Here is a 22,365-nt window from a genome sequence, read left to right on the forward strand (position 1 = left end):
GGTAAGGGGGGGGGGGTAGATACAGCCAGTGATGGGTATGGAGGGGGCAGATACAGTGAGTGACGGGTATGGAGGGGGCAGATACAGCGAGTGACGGGTATGGAGGGGGCAGATTCAGCGAGTGACGAGTATAGAGGGGGTGGGGGGGGGGGTACAGTGAGTGACGGATATGGAAGGGGGGGGGGGGGGGGCAGACACAGCCAGTGACAGGTATGGAGGGGGCAGATACAGCGAGTGACGGGTATGGGGGGGGGGTAGTTACAGCGAGTGACGGGTATGGAGGGGGCAGATACAGTGAGTGACGGGTATGGAGGGGGCAGATACAGTGAGTGACGGGTATGGAGGGGGCAGATACAGTGAGTGACGGGTATGGAGGGGGCAGATACAGTGAGTGACTGGTATGGAGGGGGCATATACAGTGAGTGACGGGTATGGAGGGGGCAGATTCAGTGAGTGACGGGTATGGAGGGGGCAGATTCAATGAGTGACGGGTATGAAGGGGCAAACACAGCGAGTGACGGATATGGAGGGGGCAGATACAGTGAGTGACGGATATGGAGGGGGCAGATACAGTGAGTGACGGGTATGGAGGGGGCAAAAACAGTGAGTGATGGGTATTGAGGGGGCAGATACAGTGAGTGACGGGTATGGAGGGGGCAGATATAGCGAGTGACGGGTATGGGGGGGGGGGGGGGGGGGTAGATACAGCGAGTGACGGATATGGAGGGGCAGATACAGCGAGTGACGGGTAAGGGAAGGGGTTAGATACAGCGAATGACGGGTGTGGAGGGGGTATACAGCGAATGACGGGTATGGTGGGAGTTTGCGACCCCCTTTGGTTGAACATTTTCAACAAAAATGGTCATCTATTTCATCAATTTGGTTTCTTCAATCCCACTTTTTGGCGGAAAAACTTTGAAAATTTCTAGATTCTTCGCTGCTGTACTTATTGCTTTCACCATAACTATTAGTTTTATTTAATTTTTCATCTCTGATTTAGGAAGGTTGAAAATAAGTGTTTTTGTATCGTAAACTATTTGTAAAATATGAGATCTGAGGGAAATTATTTATATAGTTGAATTAATAAAAAAAGTCAAATATGTTTGTGGTAAACTACGTAGGCATTTCTTCTGAAAATGTTTAATATTTACATGCTTTGGTTGAATGGTTTATAATTAAAAAGCATTGCCTACTGAGGCTTAGAAATATCCATTACTGTTTTCTATGTATTCATCCTACATGTGCGTCTGAAACAGCAATTAAACCACCCATGTTCTACGTTTTTGTTTGCACACATTTCAGACTTGGGTCAATGTATATGTAAAGTGAAGAGGACTTTTTCCCAACTAAACAAAGACAAACACACTCTAATGTAAAATACCGGTACTCAATTTTAGAGCCCCTAGGATAGGCTGGGGTCCTCTGGAAAAAATGCCTGGGTAAACCCCCTTAGATCCACGGAAGTATTGTGAAAATTCAAGAATAGCCCGTACGTGGAACTCGAGCCACACCCTTACTTTCGGTCTATGTTAGAAGCTCTGGTATATGGTATGTCGGTCTATGTTAGAAGCTCTGGTATATGGTATGTCGGTCTATGTTAGAAGCTCTGGTATATGGTATGTCGGTCTATGTTAGAAGCTACAGTATATGATATGTCGGTCTATGTTAGAAGCTACAGTATGTGGTATGTCGGTCTATGTTAGAAGCCCCAGTATATGATATGTCGGTCTATGTTAGTAGCTTAGGTATATGGTATGTCGGTCTATGTTAGTAGCTTAGGTATATGGTATGTCGGTCTATGTTAGAAGCTATGGTATATGGTATGTCGGTCTATGTTAGTAGCTTAGGTATATGGTATGTCGGTCTATGTTAGAAGCTTAGGTATATGGTATGTCGGTCTATGTTAGAAGCTTAGGTATATGGTATGTCGGTCTATGTTAGAAGCTCTGGTATATGGTATGTCGGTCTATGTTAGAAGCTACAGTATATGATATGTCGGTCTATGTTAGAAGCTACAGTATGTGGTATGTCGGTCTATGTTAGAAGCCCCAGTATATGATATGTCGGTCTATGTTAGTAGCTTAGGTCGGTCTATGTTAGAAGCTCCGGTATATGGTATATCGGTCTAATATTGTTAGAAGTCCCGGTATAGACATGTCGGTCTATGTTAGAAGCTCTGGTATATGGTATGTCGGTCTATGTTAGAAGCTTAGGTATATGGTATGTCGGTCTATGTTAGAAGCTTAGGTATATGATATGTCGGTCTATGTTAGTAGCTTAGGTATATGGTATGTCGGTCTATGTTAGAAGCTTAGGTATATGGTATGTCGGTCTATGTTAGAAGCTCCGGTATATGGTATGTCGGTCTATGTTAGAAGCTCTGGTATATGGTATTATCAATACTTAATAATGATTATCTGTGTACAAAGATGTGCAAAAGTGTTCGATCAAATAAGCTGTTTCAGCTTCATCTCATTAATACCACTTTATATCTCACACTGTAAATATAGTTTCGCGGTAATATGCCTGCTCAGCGTGGGACCTGCACCTTACTGAAGAAATAAACAAAATTGAAATGGTTCAGAGACGGGCTGCTCACTGGGAAACACAGTAACGCGTCTAATGTCAGTGACATGATACATCACTGACAAACACAGTGACACCTCTAGTGTCAGTGACATGATACATCACTGACAAACACAGCAACACCTCTAGTGTCAGTGACATGATACATCACCGACAAACACAGCAACACCTCTAGTGTCAGTGACATGATACATCACTGACAAACACAGCAACACCTCTAGTGTCAGTGACATGATACATCACCGACAAACACAGCAACACCTCTAGTGTCAGTGACATGATACACCACAAACACAGCAACATCTCTAGTGTCAGTGACATGATACATCACTGACAAACACAGTGACACCTCTAGTGTCAGTGACATGATACATCACTGACAAACACAGCAACACTTCTACTGTCAGTGACATGATACATCACTGACAAACACAGCAACACCTCTAGTGTCAGTGACATGATACATCACTGACAAACACAGCAACACCTCTAGTGTCAGTGACATGATACATCACTGACAAACACAGCAACACCTCTAGTGTCAGTGACATGATACATCACTGACAAACACAGCAACACCTCTAGTGTCAGTGACATGATACATCACTGACAAACAGCAACACCTCTAGTGTCAGTGACATGATACATCACTGACAAACACAGCAACACCTCTAGTGTCAGTGACATGATACATCACTGACAAACACAGCAACATATCTAGTGTCAGTGACATGATACATCACTGACAAACACAGCAACACCTCTAGTGTCAGTGACATGATACATCACCTACAATGGAGAAAACTAGCAGACAGACAGACACATGGCTTAACATCATGATGTTACATGTATATAAAATAGTCCATGATGAAAAAGTGGCCATACATAAGAAGACAGACTCAATCCTCCTCGTAGAGTCTCACGCAATATGTACACACTTTCATTCCTAATTCCACGACGTAGAACTCAAATTAGGCAAAATTCATTCTTTCCACGCAGTTCAAAAAATAGAATTATCTCCCTCTGGATACAGAACATTGAGTCGCTCAAATAAGCTGTTTCAGCTTCATCTCATTAATACCACTTTATGTCTCACACTGTAAATATAGTTTAAGCCTTTATTTGTTTTTATGCCCCCGTAATAGGAGATTGGAGGACATATGATTTTTAGTCTGTCCATCTGTCTGTATGACGCTAAAACTCTGGCCATAACTTTTGAATAGACGGTGATAGGACTTTCATATTTCACATGCTCTTTGCGACAATACTTTTCTTTTGGTATCAAAATCATTGACCTTGTGACCTTCACCTCGGGATTTGACCTCCTTTTGGAAAACTGTAACCTTGGCTATATAACTTTTGAATGGTTAGAGATTGAGTTTGATCATATTTCACATGTGTATATAAAGACAAGCACTTTCTTTCATACATTATTTCACCTGTTTTAACCAGAATAATGTAGTTTTAAATCGGTGTTTACAAACAATGGTTATTCGGCCATTTCTAATGCATGTTCAGAAGAAATCATGTGACAGTCACGCGTCCAGTTCAGACTTCTATAGGCAATCTTGATTATCGGTGGTCTTATCTGTTTAAAGCTGTGCATTTTGTTACTACAATACCGTGCCATAAAATGTTCACGTTTTTGTATAAGAACAATAAAAATATCAAATGCATTTGAGTAATTCCTAGATTTCACCTTATTAAAAATGATAACATATAGTACAAATGACTTAATAGGAGACATATTTCAGGCCCTAACATTTGTACAATCCAGGAGCTTCCGGGGGCTTCGCCCCTGGACCCCCACCAGGCTTTTTAATTCACCCTGGACCCACTTGGGGCCTCAAGGCAGCCCCAGACCCCCTGCCTCGTACAGTGGCACCCCCCCCCCCCCCCCCCGGTAACAGCAATTCCTGGATCCACCCCTGACTTAATTGTCAGGAGCATGTTTTGTATCTACATCTTTCACATGCTGTAGGTCACATTTATGAGGACGCAATTGTGAGGACATCTATTTCTTTGGTCCTCTTAGTGCAATTCTGTTCTCACAACTTCTGTCCATTGGTTGAAATTTGTCCTCAAGCTCATTTTACACGTTTTACTGCCCCCCTCCCCCCGCCCCCCTCTCTCTCTCTCTCTTCTCCTCTCCCTTATCATTCCATCCTTCCATGTATCAATTGAAGTCTGTCCTCCGCTGATTGATCTTCTGCTCTGTAGCCCCCCTTTTCTTTCCGGCTATCCCCCCATCCCCCTCCTGCTACATGGAAAAAGAAATCGCCTTTTGCCTTTTGATACGACCCTTGAATTTAACTTTCGGAAATCTTCTACCAAATGAAAAAATCCAAGGAGTACGGAAATAGTGCGCCATCTGTTGACGAAATGCGAAAACATGGAGTGAGCAAATGATACATGAGTGCAATGAGAAAGAGTTGACAAATTGCGATACAATGTTCAGCGCAGGGTAGTGGAAATTCCAAGGAATGCCAGGGTGGCGCCCCGATTGTTTGCGCAGCTCCGAGAGACATCGTGGTAAGATGACAGGACAATGTTTACATCAGCCGGCCATGTTTACTCAACATCATGGCGGGGGAATTTAGTTTGAAAGTTACTTTCAAGAAACTTGAATGCATAGATGTTGTAAATGATATGCATGGTACTAACAGTATGAATGCTCTTTAGACAAGTTATATTGTTCCTTTCAGAAGTGCTGCGGTATAGAACGCCTTCAAACGCTAGTAACCTGTACACAGATAAAGCAGGTATAACGTTATAGTTTTATGTTGAAAATGAAGTCAGAATCCACAAGCATTATTGGGTATTAATCATTTTTTTAAGCATTGAATGTTTATTTTTCATATCTATGTGCATTAGGGAAATTTGACAACACACTGTTGCATATTTTCAGCACACTAGATAAATAAACATTAATTTAGATATGAGTTTTTGAGGTTGTCATTGTGATTATCCTATTTCATACAACTTTCCGTGTTAGAACAGGTGTAGATGCTTTCTTTAACACAATTTTGGAGATTGTTATTATGATAGATGCTGTAGCAGGGTTTGACATTTACTTTCTTGAGCACTAGACCAGTCGGGCTACTTCAAATGATATTTACTAGACCTGACCTTACATCCACTAGCCCTGACAAACTTTCCAGAGAAAAGAAAACCTGATGGTTTCTCCATATTTAAGTACTCAATTCAAATGACAAACGTTAAGTTTAAACTAAAACGTACTTAATTGTCTCAAAAACATCTTTAGTCTTGTCATTCAATTTGATGCTTTTATTTTCAAATGCATTTACTGTTTCTTTAAATTCTACTCGGCACGGAAATTCTTTAGTCTTTTGTTAGAATAAAATGACATTAACCGCTTTTTTAAAATTTCTTTTTCATAAGCCCTACTTTGTTTCTTCCCAACCTACTCCTTTTTTTTCTCAGAACATCCTTCCTTGAGGACAAGAAGTCGAGACATTCCCGCACATGTGTCAACAACGAAAAATGGCTATAAGTTAAAAATAAGATATCTTATGGTTTAAAATAAAGTTTCTTGTTTATTTTTTCAACACGACCAGTCGGACTAGTAAATCGACATTTTACCCGACCGAACCTAGCATTTAGTAGACTCGGTCGGTCGGACGTGCCTTAGTGTCAAACCCTGTGTAGCTCAGTGGTAGAGTGCTTTGTGATCAGGAGGTCATGAGTTTGACTTTGAGCCCTATACATGGCTGTATCAAACCTAAGATGTAAACATAGGTAGTGCATGATTACTCCTTTGCCAAATGCTCAGTATTGATAAGGGAAAGTCACAGATCTTTTGGATATGGAGTTCCTGTGTCATGACAGGGATTGGCACTGCTATGGTCCTAAGCATCAAGCTAGCTGTAGCATAGGTCTAAATTTGTAAAGTAAAGTAAATTTTATTTAAAGTCAGCACTATATACATTCAACACAAGCTCAGTAGAGCTTTTTAACCGACTATCACATACATGTATGACAAAGACACATAGCATGCATGTACACATATACACAGACATATCACAAATTAACAAAAGAATACAAAATAAAAACAAAACATTTCATGCAAGAATATACACATACGAAAGCATAAGATTAAGAGGAAGAAATAAAATACTACAAGCAAGAGTATATGTATATAAAAATCATCATTAAAATTCAAGCCAATTAGCAGTTTGTGGAACTTCACCAATGTACGGTTGGTGACTTCTCAATATGAGTAAAAAATTCTCAAAGGGGTGTGAAAAACAAACAAAACAAATACTGTTTAATATGATGTGACATCACTGTTAGTTGTTAAGAAAATTATTTTTAAAATGCATGAGGGTACTGCAATGCTTCATGAAGAACTAATTATATTTACATTCTACTTTCAATATTCCTAGCCATTGAAATGAACGTACTATATTATTTATCAAAATTCATACACACTCACATTCATGAAGAAATGGCTGTCATTATAGTTGCTAAAGATGTTTAAGACAAAAACATTGAAAATGGAAATATTGTCAAATGAACCAGACCATACATTACAGTTTATCATAGCAAAATCAAGTTGGAATATAAATATTATCAATATGTTTGCAAGACCTAGTGGGTCAACTTTATCAAACTGCAGAGTTGTTTAGTTGAATTCAGGTTTCAGAGACACTGTAATTTTGTTGGTTTCACACTAGAAAATTTTTGACCATTGAAAGAGGATACAAGTCACATGAACTAAAAGTTTAACTGTGTTTATACACAGCAAGGAATTTGGCATGAGATGAAAGTTTTTGCCTAATTTGATTACTTCATTAAAAGTGTACATGTCAAAAATTGATTTTTGTATGTGTGGTTACATAATGCTAAATATCATATATTATATATATACAAGAATGTAATGTATTAAGATTTAAATTTCAGTGCCTTCTATCAATAATTATGATCTGCAAATGCTACAATCTGTATTAATTCTGTTTTTCTTTTTGTGATGTCTATTGCGACTTTTTCCTGTCTGATAACCCTGTAATGGGAGATTCAGGGGCACATAGTATTTTGTCTGCTTGTCGCCAAAAACATTAATCTTGGTCATATCTTTTGAATGGATGGTGATTTTTTTTTCATATTTCACGTGTGTGAAAGACCTTTCTTTTGGTACCAATTTTTGATTTCATGTGTGTATTGTGTCAAGGCAATGGCCAACATTATTGCAGTTACTCCGCTTACACTGGATTGGGGGGGGGGGGGGGGGGGGGGGGGGGGGGGGGGGGCTTACGATTGCGGTCCTAAGTTTCAAATAAATGGTACTAACAAATAGTGTATAGTAAAGCTTACATTACCAAATTCTTTATTTTGCTGAGTTTTAACAAGCTGTAATATATCTATGTCTATGAAAACACAAGGTTTAATTTCTTCGATTTTCTGGAGAAAACTTTTTAAAATATGCACTTTGTCAAATTGTAGAGTTGGAGGAGGGGGTGTTACAGGCATATTTGACTTTAATTTCTGTTATGATTATGCAGTTAATACCGATGATTTCAGTAATCAGTTTTAAAAACAACAGACACCTAGAACTAAAAGCACAATGAAAGCATGTAATACAATCAGGCATGTAGTATTGTTTATAAAGGGGGGGGGGGGGAGTTGACTTCATGATATTGCTTGAAAATTCTTTACAAATAAATTAAAACAAAAAATCCAAAGCTCAAGAAGGAAGACGGCAAGGGTTGATCTTTCAGTTCTATTCATCGGTTAAATTTTACATTTCCACTACCATTCTTAGCAATGCTGTTTTTTTAAAGAGGGAGGATCCTATCTATAGATCTATGTCAATCTCTGCACGTAAAAATTACCAACTTTGTATGTGATAATAAGAGGAGCAGACCCATTGTTGTTACCAGCCTGATGATTGTTTTTGTGCTCATTTGAGTAATTGAAGTGCAAGAAGAGGTGTATGTTGATGTACACAAAATCTAACTTTCAAAAGAATGAATTGCATGCCAAAAAATATTTTAAGAAAATATTACACTAGAGATACCAATTCGAGATAATGAACATGCTTTGTGTATTGGCCCAAGACCCTTATTGAAGTTATTCACAAACTATCTTGTGACTAAGATAAAAATTAATGAACACTGTAATTTTCTTATTTTTCATTTCTTGTAGATTTTCTCAATTAATATGTAATAAAACTTTGATACATACTTATGGCCTTGTGAATTTGTGATCGAAATTTGATTATCAGACAGAATTAAAAAGTAGTTTGTTCAGTGTGAAACGATAAAATGATAATATACATGTACATACGTTGGTTGTATATGTGTTTTTAGGCATATCTTATTGCTTGTTTTTTGTGTTTTGGTTATCGAAAATATTGATAAAAATTAATAATGAAGAATTGCTGCTATACTTAAGGACATCATAATTCTGATCTAAAGAAATCGAGGACTAGTTAATATTTAAACATACTTTGTTACATCATGACCATACATTGCTTGTGAGAAAACCACACAAGGGACAAGTATAAATGTAATCAGTGACTAGAATATTTTGTTCAGTGATGCTATTTTGAAGTCATTACACTTAATGTTTTAGAAAAATTCATTAACTGGCAGTTGATTCTAATCAAAAATTGTAAATTGTCTATTTATTCCTTATATGACACCGTCAACTGAGGACTGCAATATGCTGCGCACCCTCTGTAATCAGGGGGAAATAACTTGTATAGCATTATGAAAAATGTAGGCCATTCTTTTCGTACCAAACATTTTGACCTCTTGTCATTGGAGTTTGGCCATATTTGGGTGTCATTGTTCACGAGCACATCTTGTTCTGTTTATTAATTTATGTGCTTTCAAGCATCGAGATTGCTTTAATGATATTTTAAGAATTCCATTGATTAATTCCATATGTAAAAATGTAAATTGTTGTAAACCATAGGTTCACCATCTACAACAAGATAAATTATTTTGACAGTTAATTATAATTCTTTTAAGTTAATAATTTTTACAATACCTTATGTTACTGAAAAGGATTAAAAGTAAATTAGGTTTGTCATGTAAGAATATTTGTTTATAATTTCATTATTAATAATGTGATTAAACATTTATTTTCATTTAATGAAGTGCTTTCAATTTTTCAGCAGAGCAGACAGGGGTAGCCTTAGTAGAGTTACAAAAGAAGACTGGTAGTGGACTGGGATTAATCGTGTCAGGTAAATAAAAAAATTAATGGACTGGGATTAATCATGTCAGGTAAATAAAAAAATTAATGGACTGGGATTAATCGTGTCAGGTAAATTAAAAAAATTAGTGGACTGAGATTAATCATGTCAGGTAAATAAAAAAAATTAATGGACTAGGATTAATCGTGTCAGGTAAATAAAAAAATTCATGGACTGGAATTAATCTTGTCGGGTAAATAAAAAAGTAATGGACTGGAATTAATCGTGTCAGGTAACAAAAGAATTGATGGACTGGGATTAATCATGTCAGGTAAATGAGAGAATTAGTGGACTGGGATTAATTGTGTCAGGTAAATAAAAAAATTAATGGACTGGAATTAATCGTGTCAGGTAACAAAAGAATTCATGGACTGGGATTAATCGTGTCAGGTAAATGAGAGAATTAGTGGACTGGGATTAATCGTGTCAGGTAAATGAAAGAATTAGTGGACTGGGATTAATCATGTCAGGTAAATGAAAGAATTAGTGGACTGGGATTAATCTTGTCAGGTAAATGAAAGAATTAATGGACTGGGATTAATCATGTCAGGTAAATGAAAGAATTAATGGACTGGGATTAATCATGTCAGGTAAATGAAAGAATTAGTGGACTGGGATTAATCGTGTCAGGTAACAAAAGAATTGATGGACTTGGAATAATCGTGTCGGGTAAATAAAAAAAAAAAAACCCATTAAAGACAAATTACACCACAAGAACAATGTGAGTGATAAATAGTTCCCGTATACAAGTCTCCGATGTTTTATCACAGCTATAAGTAATACGTATACAAGTCTCCGATGTTTTATCACAGCTATAAGTAATACATATACAAGTCTCCGATGTTTTATCACAGCTATAAGTAATACGTATACAAGTCTCCGATGTTTTATCACAGCTATAAGTAATACGTATACAAGTCTCCGATGTTTTATCACAGCTATAAGTAATACATATACAAGTCTCCGATGTTTTATCACAGCTATAAGTAATACGTATACAAGTCTCCGATGTTTTATCACAGCTATAAGTAATACATATACAAGTCTCCGATGTTTTATCACAGCTATAAGTAATACATATACAAGTCTCCGATGTTTTATCACAGCTATAAGTAATACATATACAAGTCTCCGATGTTTTATCACAGCTATAAGTAATACATATACAAGTCTCCGATGTTTTATCACAGCTATAAGTAATACTATGCATATTTTTTTTTGTAAATTCATGAAAGGGGAAAGTAAGCACAGATTAACTAAAGATATTTAGGTATTCACAATCTTTTCATCTCCCTAAGATCAAAGAGGTGGGGATAACATTTTCAATTTGTCTGGCTCGGTCTCTTTGTTTTCTTTAACCTTCGTCATGACTTGTAAACTTTACGATGATAAAGACTCCTAGGTCAATATTGCCGCAATTGAAAATAGTCATGTTTACTAAAATTTTTAGAGTGATATCCTGGAGAGACTGAATGTTGATTTAATGTAATGATCTTATTTTTGCTAACAGGGGGAACAGATAAAGAAAATAGGGCTCACATATCCAGTTTCAGACCAGGAGGAGTCGCGCACAGGTCAGAGTTTATATTCTCACATTGTCACCAGTGTGAGATCAATTTAATCTATGATTTACGTTACACGGTGAAGATTTACAGTACACGATGAAGCAAAAATATGTTGCATTGTTATCTTTAAATTTTAATGTATATAGCTTTCTGTTGGACAACCTTGGGTTTTTTAGTTTACACTTACAGTGTAAACCATTTTCGGGTATGCTCTTTCTGCCTATCTAATTAGTTTTTGCATCGAATTTCAAATAAGGATTTTGATAATTTAGAATTTTCTCAAAGCTCCTAAATTTATGCACTAAACTGTAGGTAAAATGTGAGAAAAATAATCCTTCATTATTAACTCGTGTGGGATAGGGGAATTCCACCTCTGGAACAAGATTCGCTGTCTAGGACTCGGCAAAGCCTCGTCCTAGACTGCGAATCTTGTCCCCTCGGTGGAATTTCCCTATCCCACACTCGTACTAATGAAGGATTCTATTAGTCTCACATTGTCACCAGTGTGAGATCGACTTTACCCATGTGAGATGTTTCTTTCTCACATTATCACCAGTGTGAGATCGACTTTACCCATGTGAGATGTTTCTGTCTCACATTGTCACCAGTGTGAGATCGACTTTACCCATGTGAGATGTTTCTTTCTCACATTGTCACCAGTGTGAGATCGACTTTACCCATGTGAGATGTTTCTTTCTCACATTGTCACCAGTGTGAGATCGACTTTACCCATGTGAGATGTTTCTGTCTCACATTATCACCAGTGTGAGATTGACTTTACCCATGTGAGATGTTTCTGTCTCACATTGTCACCAGTGTGAGATCGACTTTACCCATGTGAGATTTTTCTGTCTCACATTGTCACCAGTGTGAGATCGACTTTACCCATGTGAGATGTTTCTGTCTCACACTGCTGCGACGTCATTTGATTGTGACGTCATATATTTTCTATGATTTACGTTACAAGGTGAAAATTTACGTTACACGGTGAAGTAAAAATATTTTGCATTGTTATCATTAAATTTTAATGTATATAGCTTTCTGGTGGACAACATTGGATTTTTTAGTTTACACTTATAGTGTAAACCATTTTCGGGTATGTTCTTTTTGCCTATCTAATTAGTTTTTGCATCGAAGTTCAAATGAGGATTTTGATAATTTAGAATTTTCTCAAAGCTCCTAAAGAACAAGGTACGATTGTATACATAAAAAGGCCCAACAATTTTATCTCTATGAAATGTGTCTGGAATTAACCTTAATCAGCGTTTTAAGAAGTAAAATATATGCCAGGTATACTATGTCAACAAAATCAGAATGATATTCCTAAATGGATAGCATTATGACATCATGGATAAACATTTCCCGCCTTTTTCTCAAAATAAGCCTGAAAACTGTCAAAAGTCATACAGAGAAAAAGATGTGCGCATTTGTCAAGCAAAATGAAAATGATATATATTGTGTATTATTTTAACATGAAAAACATGCTTGAATATGAATTTGCTCGACGCATGAGCTGTATGTTTTCTGAAAGGAAAACCACCTGAATTTGTGGATATTTTCATTGAAAATGGCATTTTTGCAATTTTATGCCAACTTCAAGCTCTCGTCATATGACACAAATCATTTTGCTGATCAAACTGAGCGAATTTTGGATTTGCTAATCTATTCCTTATTTGAATTCCAGGGTTTGAGCTCCAAGTGAAATCATCAATATTTTGGCCAGATGACTTTAGAAAATGTACCTACATATGTACTTCTTTATGCACTAAACTGTAGGTGACATGTGAGAAAAATAATCCTTCATTATTTACTTGTGTGAGATAGGGAAATTCCACCTCTGAAACAAGATTCACTGTCGACTCGGCACAGCCTCGTCCTAGACTGCGAATCTTGTCCCCTCGGAATTTCCCTATTCCACACTCGTACTAATGAAGGATTCTATTAGTCCTTAATGAACTGAAATTTAATTTTTGAGGTTCCTACATCTTGGGTAATTATGAAGGAAAAGCATTACTTGTAAGGTTAGGATCGTGAAATGTAATGTAAATGTTACCCGTGGTTTTGGTGCCAAGTATATTTTGAAAAGTAATAATTAAGTCTTCGTAGAACTAGCATTTTATTAATACTCTTTGATATTAGAGAAGTACAACTAGCATTTTATTAATATGCTTTGGTATTAGAGAAAGTGCATAAAGAACACCCTGAGTCATTTTTATGCCCCCTGAAAAATTCTGGGAGAGCATATGTCTGTCCATCCGTCAGTCCATTTGAGTTTATATCTCCTAAACCTTTCATCAGAAATTTATGTTATTGATAACAAATGTTCCTTGAAACAAGGACTTTTGGACCAAGGCCTTTCAAGGTCATTTGGGAAAGGTCAAGGTCACTCAGAACACAAAAGTTCTTTATTTCAACAGTTTATGATATGAAAGTTCCCATCTTCTAAACCTTTCATCAGAAACTGATCATATTAAATTGATCACAAATATTCCTTGAGACAGGAACTTTTGGACCACGCAACTATGTTAAGGCTTCCCGGAGTTTGAAATGCGTTCAAAACATACATTGGATTGCAAGGTCGGTTTTTGGTTTTCACTTGTAATTTAAATACTTAAGTACAGCCAATTTATATAGAAGGTTCTCTCGGCTATATATTAGCATATCTGTTATGATATCACATGACTTCGTTGATCACGTGACGGTCATTTATAATTGTTTGAAGTGTTTCACATAAATCGCTTCAGCGCAGCTCATTTAACAATTATTTTAAACTTTTTGTTTGATAAATGAACTCACCGTATCCTTGTGTACCCGAAATGTGCTTGGGAAAAATGGTAGTATTACTTGCGTACAAAATACACGTATTCCATGAAGAGTTCAACTTACAGACACACTTACCTACACATTTGATGGTAATCTGTATACAAACAAAGCCATCAAACATTTAACCAAGCAAGATACAGGTAGAGAACAAACTCCTCTTATGATTTCCGTAATAGATCTCAAATGAATCCTCATAAATTACCTGCGCTAGACTCTTTTATAAACACATCATAAAATTCTACCTCTTATCACTGGTATAAAACAGAGTACATTTCAAAAGTATATTTTCCGAAAGCAGTGTAAACACGCTGAATTTCAATCGAGGGTAAATAAACAAACTATTTTAAAATATTCGGACATGTAAGATATTCAAATAAAATTCAGACACGTGAATTTTGCTATAGTGTTCTGACATCTTATAGGCAGTTTGAAATAAGGTCTAAAGTTTTGACACTCTCCCCGTCATAACAGCTCAAGTTTGCAGTGACTTGACGTCATTTTCCATTATGACGTCATATATTGGTAGTTCAGGGAAGTAAAGGCATAAAGTACACTGTGATATTCTATAAGGGATTCCTTAACCTACTCGCGCAAGGTTATTTTGGAAAGGGAAAAGTCACTCAGAATATATACCTTACATAAGTTAGTAAAAGGTTCTTTATTTCAACAGTAATTTTTGTTTTTGAACATATCACACAAATAAGTAATAGGCTAATGACCTTCAGACAAAGTTCACTCAAGGTCATTTTATTAAAGTCAAGATGACTCAGAACATATGCCTTATATATGAAAAAATAACCTCATATCAACAATATTTCAACAATTATTATCATCATAGTTATAGATCTACAGTGTAAGTTGTAAAAAATTCTCTGACTTGACAAATCAAACTTTTTATTTTGTAGTAAAATAATGATGCATAAATATATGACAATGATTTTTGTGTTATTTTTATATTATATGTGATAATTAAAATTCGTAGATCGGATGCTCTGCTGGAAGGGGATTACATTGTGTCAGTGAATGGGATAAAAACACGAGACATGAAACATGACGAGGTAATCAGCCTGCTTAAAAACACTGGAGAGCAGGTGCTTCTGGAGGTAGAATATCAGCTGCCTGATACAGGTAATGTCGTTAATACAGGTACATAATCAGTCAGGTTCTGAGAGGCTTGAATAATCAAAAGTCCCATATCTTTTTAGCTCATCTGAGCTCAAATGAGCTTTTCTGATTGCCTGTTGTCCGTCGTCTGTCTGTCTTGTAGCAGGGACGGAGTGTGTAAAAGTGTAAAATATTTAGATATGGGTCAAGGTGACATAGGTGAGCAATGTGGCCCATGGGCTTCTTGTTTATCTTTTGTGTAGATGGGTGTTTTGATAAAGATATGTGTTATCATTTAAATCACTTGTTTCTTGTTTTTTTTTAATGATCTTAGGTATTGAATGACGTATACCTATTAGTGATCAAAATGTGAAATTTAGTATTTTTAATGAATGATATAGGCATATTTTGAATTTAATGTAGAGATTGCATTTTTTATTTTTGCATAGTTTATGTATGTTGACAATAGCTTTAACTCATTATGAGAGTATCAGAAATGGTTATCATGGTATCTGTCATAGTAACCACCTTTATAACCTTTCGTAATATATGCTACAGTTGTTTAAGATCATGGTGTTTAAAATTGATACAAAAAGAGGGAGTAAACGAGGGACAAGTTCCGACATATTCATGTGCAATTAACAATTTTTAATTGTTGTTTGTAGCACAAATACACAGTAAAAGGTATCTAGGCAAAAAATCTCTTTTGTCTGATATACTCTGGATTTTCTGTCAAGGAATCATTTGTCAATCCATTCTCCTTGATGGCAAAGCATTGTCCAAAAATTTTTGCAAAGATTTTTTTCTACAATGGCTGTTCTTGCGGGATGTCATTTTTGGTGATTGTGCCACCAAGACTGTCTGTTCTCTGTGAGAACACATGGCCAACAGAGGCAATCCGGGCATTCTGTTAATGATGTTTTAGTAGGAATTAGGACATGAGGCATTGAAGCTGGTGTTGTTACTTGGGGAACTTCCTCTAATAAATAAAGTTTGAATTGCTGCTAATTTTTCTTCCAAAAGTTGATCCGTGATCTTTTACAACATTTTCTTCGAGATAAAATATGGCTGTGACAGAATTTACTTCTTATATTCAAATATTTAGGTCTAGTTCAGGTAATTATCGATTCATAATTTTATAAAATGCTGCGAAATTATCTTTGTGATAGATGAAGGGGGTTGATAAGCGGCCGTGTAGTCAATTGCTATCAACACATTCTGATCTTGGATACCCAGTTGACACACTTGGCTAAATTTTTTGGCCAGGGCCTGAGCTTGTTAGATTGACAAGCAGTGTTTTTTTTTTTTTTTTTCTTCTTTGTTTAGGTCAATTTGAAGGGAAGTGGCTTAAAATTGGGTCTTTTACGGAAATCTCTGATTTTCTGAATTTTAATACTTAAGGCTCCAAACACAATTTGTTATAAAACACAAGTAGGAAAACTGCTGTTATTAATCCAACACATTTACTCGAATGTCGGGAAGGGATATCGTGTGGTAAAATTTAATGAATGAGAATATTCGCATGGATGAGATGTATCCAGTAGGATGACGAACAGACTTGTTGAATTATTTATTGGAGATTTGTATAATCTGGGAAAAGGATTCCCGATTTAAGTGCATGTCAGACAACACCTGTATAATAATAAGACTAAAACATTAGTTACGTTAGAAAACTAGATGTCCTACAAAGTCTTTAATTACATTGTTGTCCACTAGTGCTGCTATGAAAGAACAGATAGAGGTATCCTTCTGTCACCTTCGGTTCAATCTGTGTTCTGTTGTTTCAGGTTTTTCCGACTCCTTTTCTGTGTGCTGTAAGCAATACACCATAAACTTACAAAGAGAGGGGAAGAGTTTTGGGTTCACTATCAGGGGAGGCTACCATGAACAGCAACACAAGACGCGGCCACTCATAGTCACTCAAGTGCGACCGGGTGGACCAGCTGATAGGTAAGACAATGAGACATATTGGGTGTGAGATAAACTATCAGATACTAACTAGGATCCAAAATTACCTTAGTGTAAAATGTACATTGGAGTATTTAGTGCTTCTTGAAATATTTGAGAATGGTATGGAACAATTATGATTAAATGTGCATCAAAGTATACTTTAAATACATACTACTAACTGTAAAACTATGATTAAATTTTTAGTCAAATTCTTACTACTAAATATCCCAACAAATTAACAAATGATGAATTCTACTTCTTTGTATTCATTTGTAAATATACAAAGATAATCACTAATGTAATGTGACATTGTTGACTTTGGAAACTTCAGAGAGGGATCTTTAAAGATAGGGGACAGGATAATTGCCATCAATGATTATAATGTGGCCCATTTCTCGCTGGCTGAGGCTTCAGTGTTCCTGCAGCAGTGTGGGAGGGAGGTCAGTCTGCTTGTGGAATATGATGTCTCTCTCATGGGTAAGAATCACTTGTTTCTGCTAAAGAACTGTCTATATAGTGCATGTCTGTTCTTGTTGCTGTATTTTTTGCTCACCTGAGCTTAAGGAAGTTAACGCCTGAGCTTTTGAGTACAACTGCGCAGGATGCTACAACTAAGTATGTAGTGGTTCAATACTGATCCCATTGGTGCAAACATATTACACATATATTACTGAAACCTCTTGAGTTGAAAAATTTTGTACCAATTAAATTTTGAAAGGGTTTGTCAGGGACTATATTTTGTGGCGGAAGGATTCATTAATCAAAAAGTTCTAATTCTGCATGATTTTGAGCTTTGATGTTTCACCTGAGTATTCCGTGGGTGCCAACGTTTTTGACCCTGTGACCTTGGCATCTTTGGAATGGGCCATTATTGGGGGCATTTGTGTTTCACAAACACATCTTGTTGAAGTAGAGATAATTAAGAATTAGTAAATATTTTGTGGTATCTTTTAAAAATCTTCTCAAGAACCACTAGGCTAATTATACACCCCCCCCCCCACCCAACGAAGTTTAGGGAGGTATACTGGAATCACCTTGTCCATTTGTTCATCCATAGACATAATTTGTCTTACAGTATATCTTTAAACACCAATGAATAGAGTTCCTCTTTATGTAAAAAGGATGTGTTTATTCTTCTATAAGCACAGAATTACCACTTCCTACCATCCAATGTGCACTTCCTACCATCCAATGTGCCCTGCGAGGGATATTAGTCCCTTTAAGACAGTTCTAATTTCAACCAAACTTCGCACAAATCATTCTTTGGTAAAGGAGATTCAAGTTTGTTCAAATCGTGACCCTTGAGAGTAGGGCTGGGACGATTCAGGGTTAGCTTGATTCGGTTCGGTTTCGATTCTGAACAGCACGGTTCGGTTATTTTCGATTCGGTTCATGTTAGGTCCAATTTATCTAATGACAGCACAAAATTTAACAATTTTAATGAGTAGCATATTTGATTTGATTTTATTCAAGTTATATACTATATGTCATCAGTCTATGCGAAAGTTTTTTGGACTACACAGGACATTCGGTCCTGTGTAATCAATGAACACACCGGACTGAAACAAATTTTGTCAGACCGAAAAACCTAATGTAAAAAAGTGAAACACATGAAAATGTAAAACCAAGGAAATCTTATTTATTATACTAGTAATACTATACCAGGGATCCCTCCCGCATAATACTTTAGACGGTCCATGCGGTTTAATCACTTTCATTTACGTATTAGGATTTGTGTGATATTTTTTACTTATAACAAACATTTAAATGACTCAAAATAAAGCTCAAAACCGAATACTGAGACATCGGACATACCGGTCCGGTGTAAAAAATAACTCATCGGACCTGAGGTACTGCACATCGGTCAGGTCCGACGGTCCGATGTCTTTCGCATAGACTGGTCATCATTTGTAAACATCATATCTATTTATGATGGCATTTTATAACTTTGATAGAAAAAGGAAAACACTGACAGTCTATTAAAATTTGTTATATTAATGTGCTTCATAAGTTTTGGATTATTAAACAAATCTATAGTGAATCTAAATGTATATGATATTGTTTCCATTGATAGGTAAGAATTCAACAATTCTTATCAATTAAGTCTTTGAAAATCTCTCCTTTATTGATTTACTTCTCTCATATTAACTGTCAAATCTGTGTCATTACCTACGATGTTGATTTCACTCCACCACTGACAGAAATGCTATATGTCATGTAAAGGTAAACTGCAATGATCTTACGGACCATATTCTGTTGGTATCTGGGTGGTGAAAATGCTAACTCTCAACACAGTAGCGATTTAAATCTCTGTTGCATAAAAAACCACATGTTATGCACATCACTCGGACGTCATATTTGTTGTTTTAGTGTATGTAAAATCTAAACTGAACCGAAATCCGGAATTTGTAATTGGTGCATCTAATCGAATGGTATGAATCGTGGTGCACCGAAGTTTTTGGTGCACTGCACAGCCCTACTTGAGAGTAGGATGGGTCCACAGTAGGAGATCAGATTTTTACATGGGGATGTATAGGAAAAATCTTCTTCTCAAGAACGAGGCTACAATTACTCATATTAGAACATGCAAGCATCCCTTAGAAGTTCAGATTTTAGTTTGTTCAAACTATGGTCCCTGAGGGTAGTTTGGGGCCACATTGAGTATCAAAGTTTTACACAGGAAGATATATATTGGAGAAATCTTTAAAAGTCTTCTATAAATACTCATACATCTTCAGGTAGTGCAGATTGAATGAAATATGTTCAGAACATGACCTCCAGGGGTAGGTTTGGGCCACCTTTAAGGATCAAAGTTTTTTATGGGAATATTTAGAGAATCATCTTTAAAAACCTTCATCTCAACAACAACAGCAGGGCGATAATTAGTCATATACCTTCATCTCAACAACAGCAGGGCAATAATTAGTCATATACCTTCATCTCAACAACAGCAGGACCATAATTAGTCCTATTAATCTGCAAGCATCTTCATGTAGTGCAAATTTAAATTTGTTCAGTTCAGAGCTGCAGGGATAGGGTGGGGCCACAATATGATATCACTGTTTTATATGGGAAAATACAAGGAAATTAATTAAAACAAATCATTTTCAATTGAGATTAGGAGGGCCACACTAAATCATATCAAAATGGAAACGTGCTACATTGTGTGGATTTAAGTTAGTTTTTAGCTCACCTGAGCTGAAAGCTCAAGTGAGCTTTTCTGATCACCCGTATTCCGGCGTCCGTCCGTCTGTCCGTCCGTCCGTCTGTAAACTTTTCACATTTTCAACTTCTTCTCAACAACCACTGGGCCAATTTCAACCAAAGTTGGCACAAAACATCCTTAGGTAAAGGGAATTCTAAATTGTTAAAATAAAGGGCCAGGCCACCTTCCAAGGGGAGATAATCAAGAAAAGGTAAAAATAGGGTAGGGTCATTAAAAAATCTTCTTCTCAAGAACCACTGGGCCAGAAAAGATGAAATTTATATGAAAGCTTCCTTATATAATGCAGATTCTAAATTGTTAAAATCATGGCCCCCGGGGGTCGGATGGGGCCACAATAGGGGATCAAAGTTTTACATACAAATATATAGGGAAAATCTTTAAAAATCTTCTTCTCAAGAACCACTGAGCCAGAAAAGCTGAGATTTATATGAAAGCTTCCTTATATAATGCAGATTCTAAATTGTTAAAATCATGGCCCCCAGGGGTCGGATGGGGCCACAATAGGGGATCAAAGTTTTACATACAAATATATAGGGAAAATCTTTAAAAATCTTCTTCTCAAGAACCACTGAGCCAGAAAAGCTGAGATTTATATGAAAGCTTCCTTATATAATGCAGATTCTAAATTGTTAAAATCATGGCCCCTGGGGGTCGGATGGGGCCACAATAGGGGATCAAAGTTTTACATACAAATATATAGGAAAAATCTTTAAAAATCTTCTTCCCAAGAACCACTGAGCCAGAAAAGCTGAGATTTATGTGAAAGCTTCCTGATATAGTACAGATTCTAAATTGTTAAAATCATGGCCCCCGGGGATCGGATGGGGCCACAATAGGGGGTCAAAGTTTTTTTTTTGTTGTTTGTTTTTTTTCATTTTTTTTTTTTTTTTTGATATAGTGCAGATTCAAGTTTGCTAAAATCATGGACCCCGGGGATTGGATGGGGCCTCAAGGGGGGCATCAACATTTTACATACAAATTTATAGGAAAAATCTTTTAAAATCTTCTTCTCAAGAACCACTGAGCCAGAAAAGCTGAGGTTTATATGAAAGCTTCCTGATATAGTGCAGATTATAAATTGTTAAGATCATGACCCCCGGGGGTCGGATGGGGCCACAATAGGGGGTCAAAGTTTTACATACAAATATATAGGAAAAATATTTAAAAATCTTCTTCCCAGAACCACTAAGCCAGAAAAGCTGAGATTTATATGAAAGCTTTCTGATATAGTGCAGATTCAGGTTTGTTAAAATCATGCCCCCCTGGGGTAGGATGGGGCCACAATAGGGGATCAAAGTTTTACATACAAATATATAGGGAAAATCTTTAAAAATCTTCTTCTCAAGAACCATTGGGCCAAAGAAGTTCACATTTACATGAAAGCTTTCTGACATAGTGTAGATTCAAGTTTGCAAAAACCATGGCCTCCAGGGGGTAAGTTTGGGGCCATAATAGGGACTACGGTTTTACATGCAAATAGATATGGAAAATCTTCTGATATGGACCAAGGTGACTCAGGTGAGCGATGTGGCCTCACTGCTCAATGGCCGTAAGCGCCGAGAAAAGGCTTGAATTTGAGGCCCTTCACAGGTCTTGGTGACGTCTCGATATGAGTGAAAAATTCTCGAAAGAGAGACGTTAAACAAGATACAATCAATCAACAAACTATTGTAAATGACTACATACGCTGTACAATACACTGGACCATCCTCTTAATATATATACTTCACATAATAAAATATATGTACATGTACGAAGAGAAAAACCTGCAAATTTTCAGTCTCACCATTTTTCAGCGATATTGAATTTTTTGGTGCATTTACCAACACATGCCCTGTAAAGGATGTAGAAGATGTACACCAGAAAATGTACATTTTTGCTCTTGGTTA

At 36.6% G+C, this 22,365-nt stretch overlaps 1 protein-coding gene across 7 annotated transcripts in view; it reads left to right on the top strand.

Moving 5' to 3' along the window:
- Positions 1 to 4,934: 4,934 nt before the first annotated feature.
- LOC125654442 (glutamate receptor-interacting protein 1-like) overlaps positions 4,935 to 22,365 on the top strand; it is a 51,945-nt gene continuing 34,514 nt past the window's right edge. For 2 of the 7 annotated variants that reach the window (XM_048884399.2, XM_056144842.1), the window contains exons 1-7: positions 4,935 to 5,118; positions 5,292 to 5,348; positions 9,728 to 9,799; positions 11,319 to 11,382; positions 15,179 to 15,324; positions 17,088 to 17,250; positions 17,582 to 17,727. In XM_048884399.2, coding sequence (XP_048740356.2) covers positions 5,070 to 5,118; positions 5,292 to 5,348; positions 9,728 to 9,799; positions 11,319 to 11,382; positions 15,179 to 15,324; positions 17,088 to 17,250; positions 17,582 to 17,727 — 697 coding nt within the window. In that variant the 5' untranslated portion in view covers positions 4,935 to 5,069. Of the gene's footprint in view, positions 5,119 to 5,291; positions 5,349 to 9,727; positions 9,800 to 9,959; positions 10,439 to 11,318; positions 11,383 to 15,178; positions 15,325 to 17,087; positions 17,251 to 17,581; positions 17,728 to 22,365 lie in introns of those variants that run through there. The other 5 variants (XM_056144840.1, XM_056144843.1, XM_056144841.1 and 2 more) reach the window with 3 other exon arrangements.

The sequence above is a fragment of the Ostrea edulis genome, chromosome 7 (assembly GCF_947568905.1).
Source record: "Ostrea edulis chromosome 7, xbOstEdul1.1, whole genome shotgun sequence".
NCBI classification, from domain to species: Eukaryota; Metazoa; Mollusca; class Bivalvia; order Ostreida; family Ostreidae; genus Ostrea; species Ostrea edulis.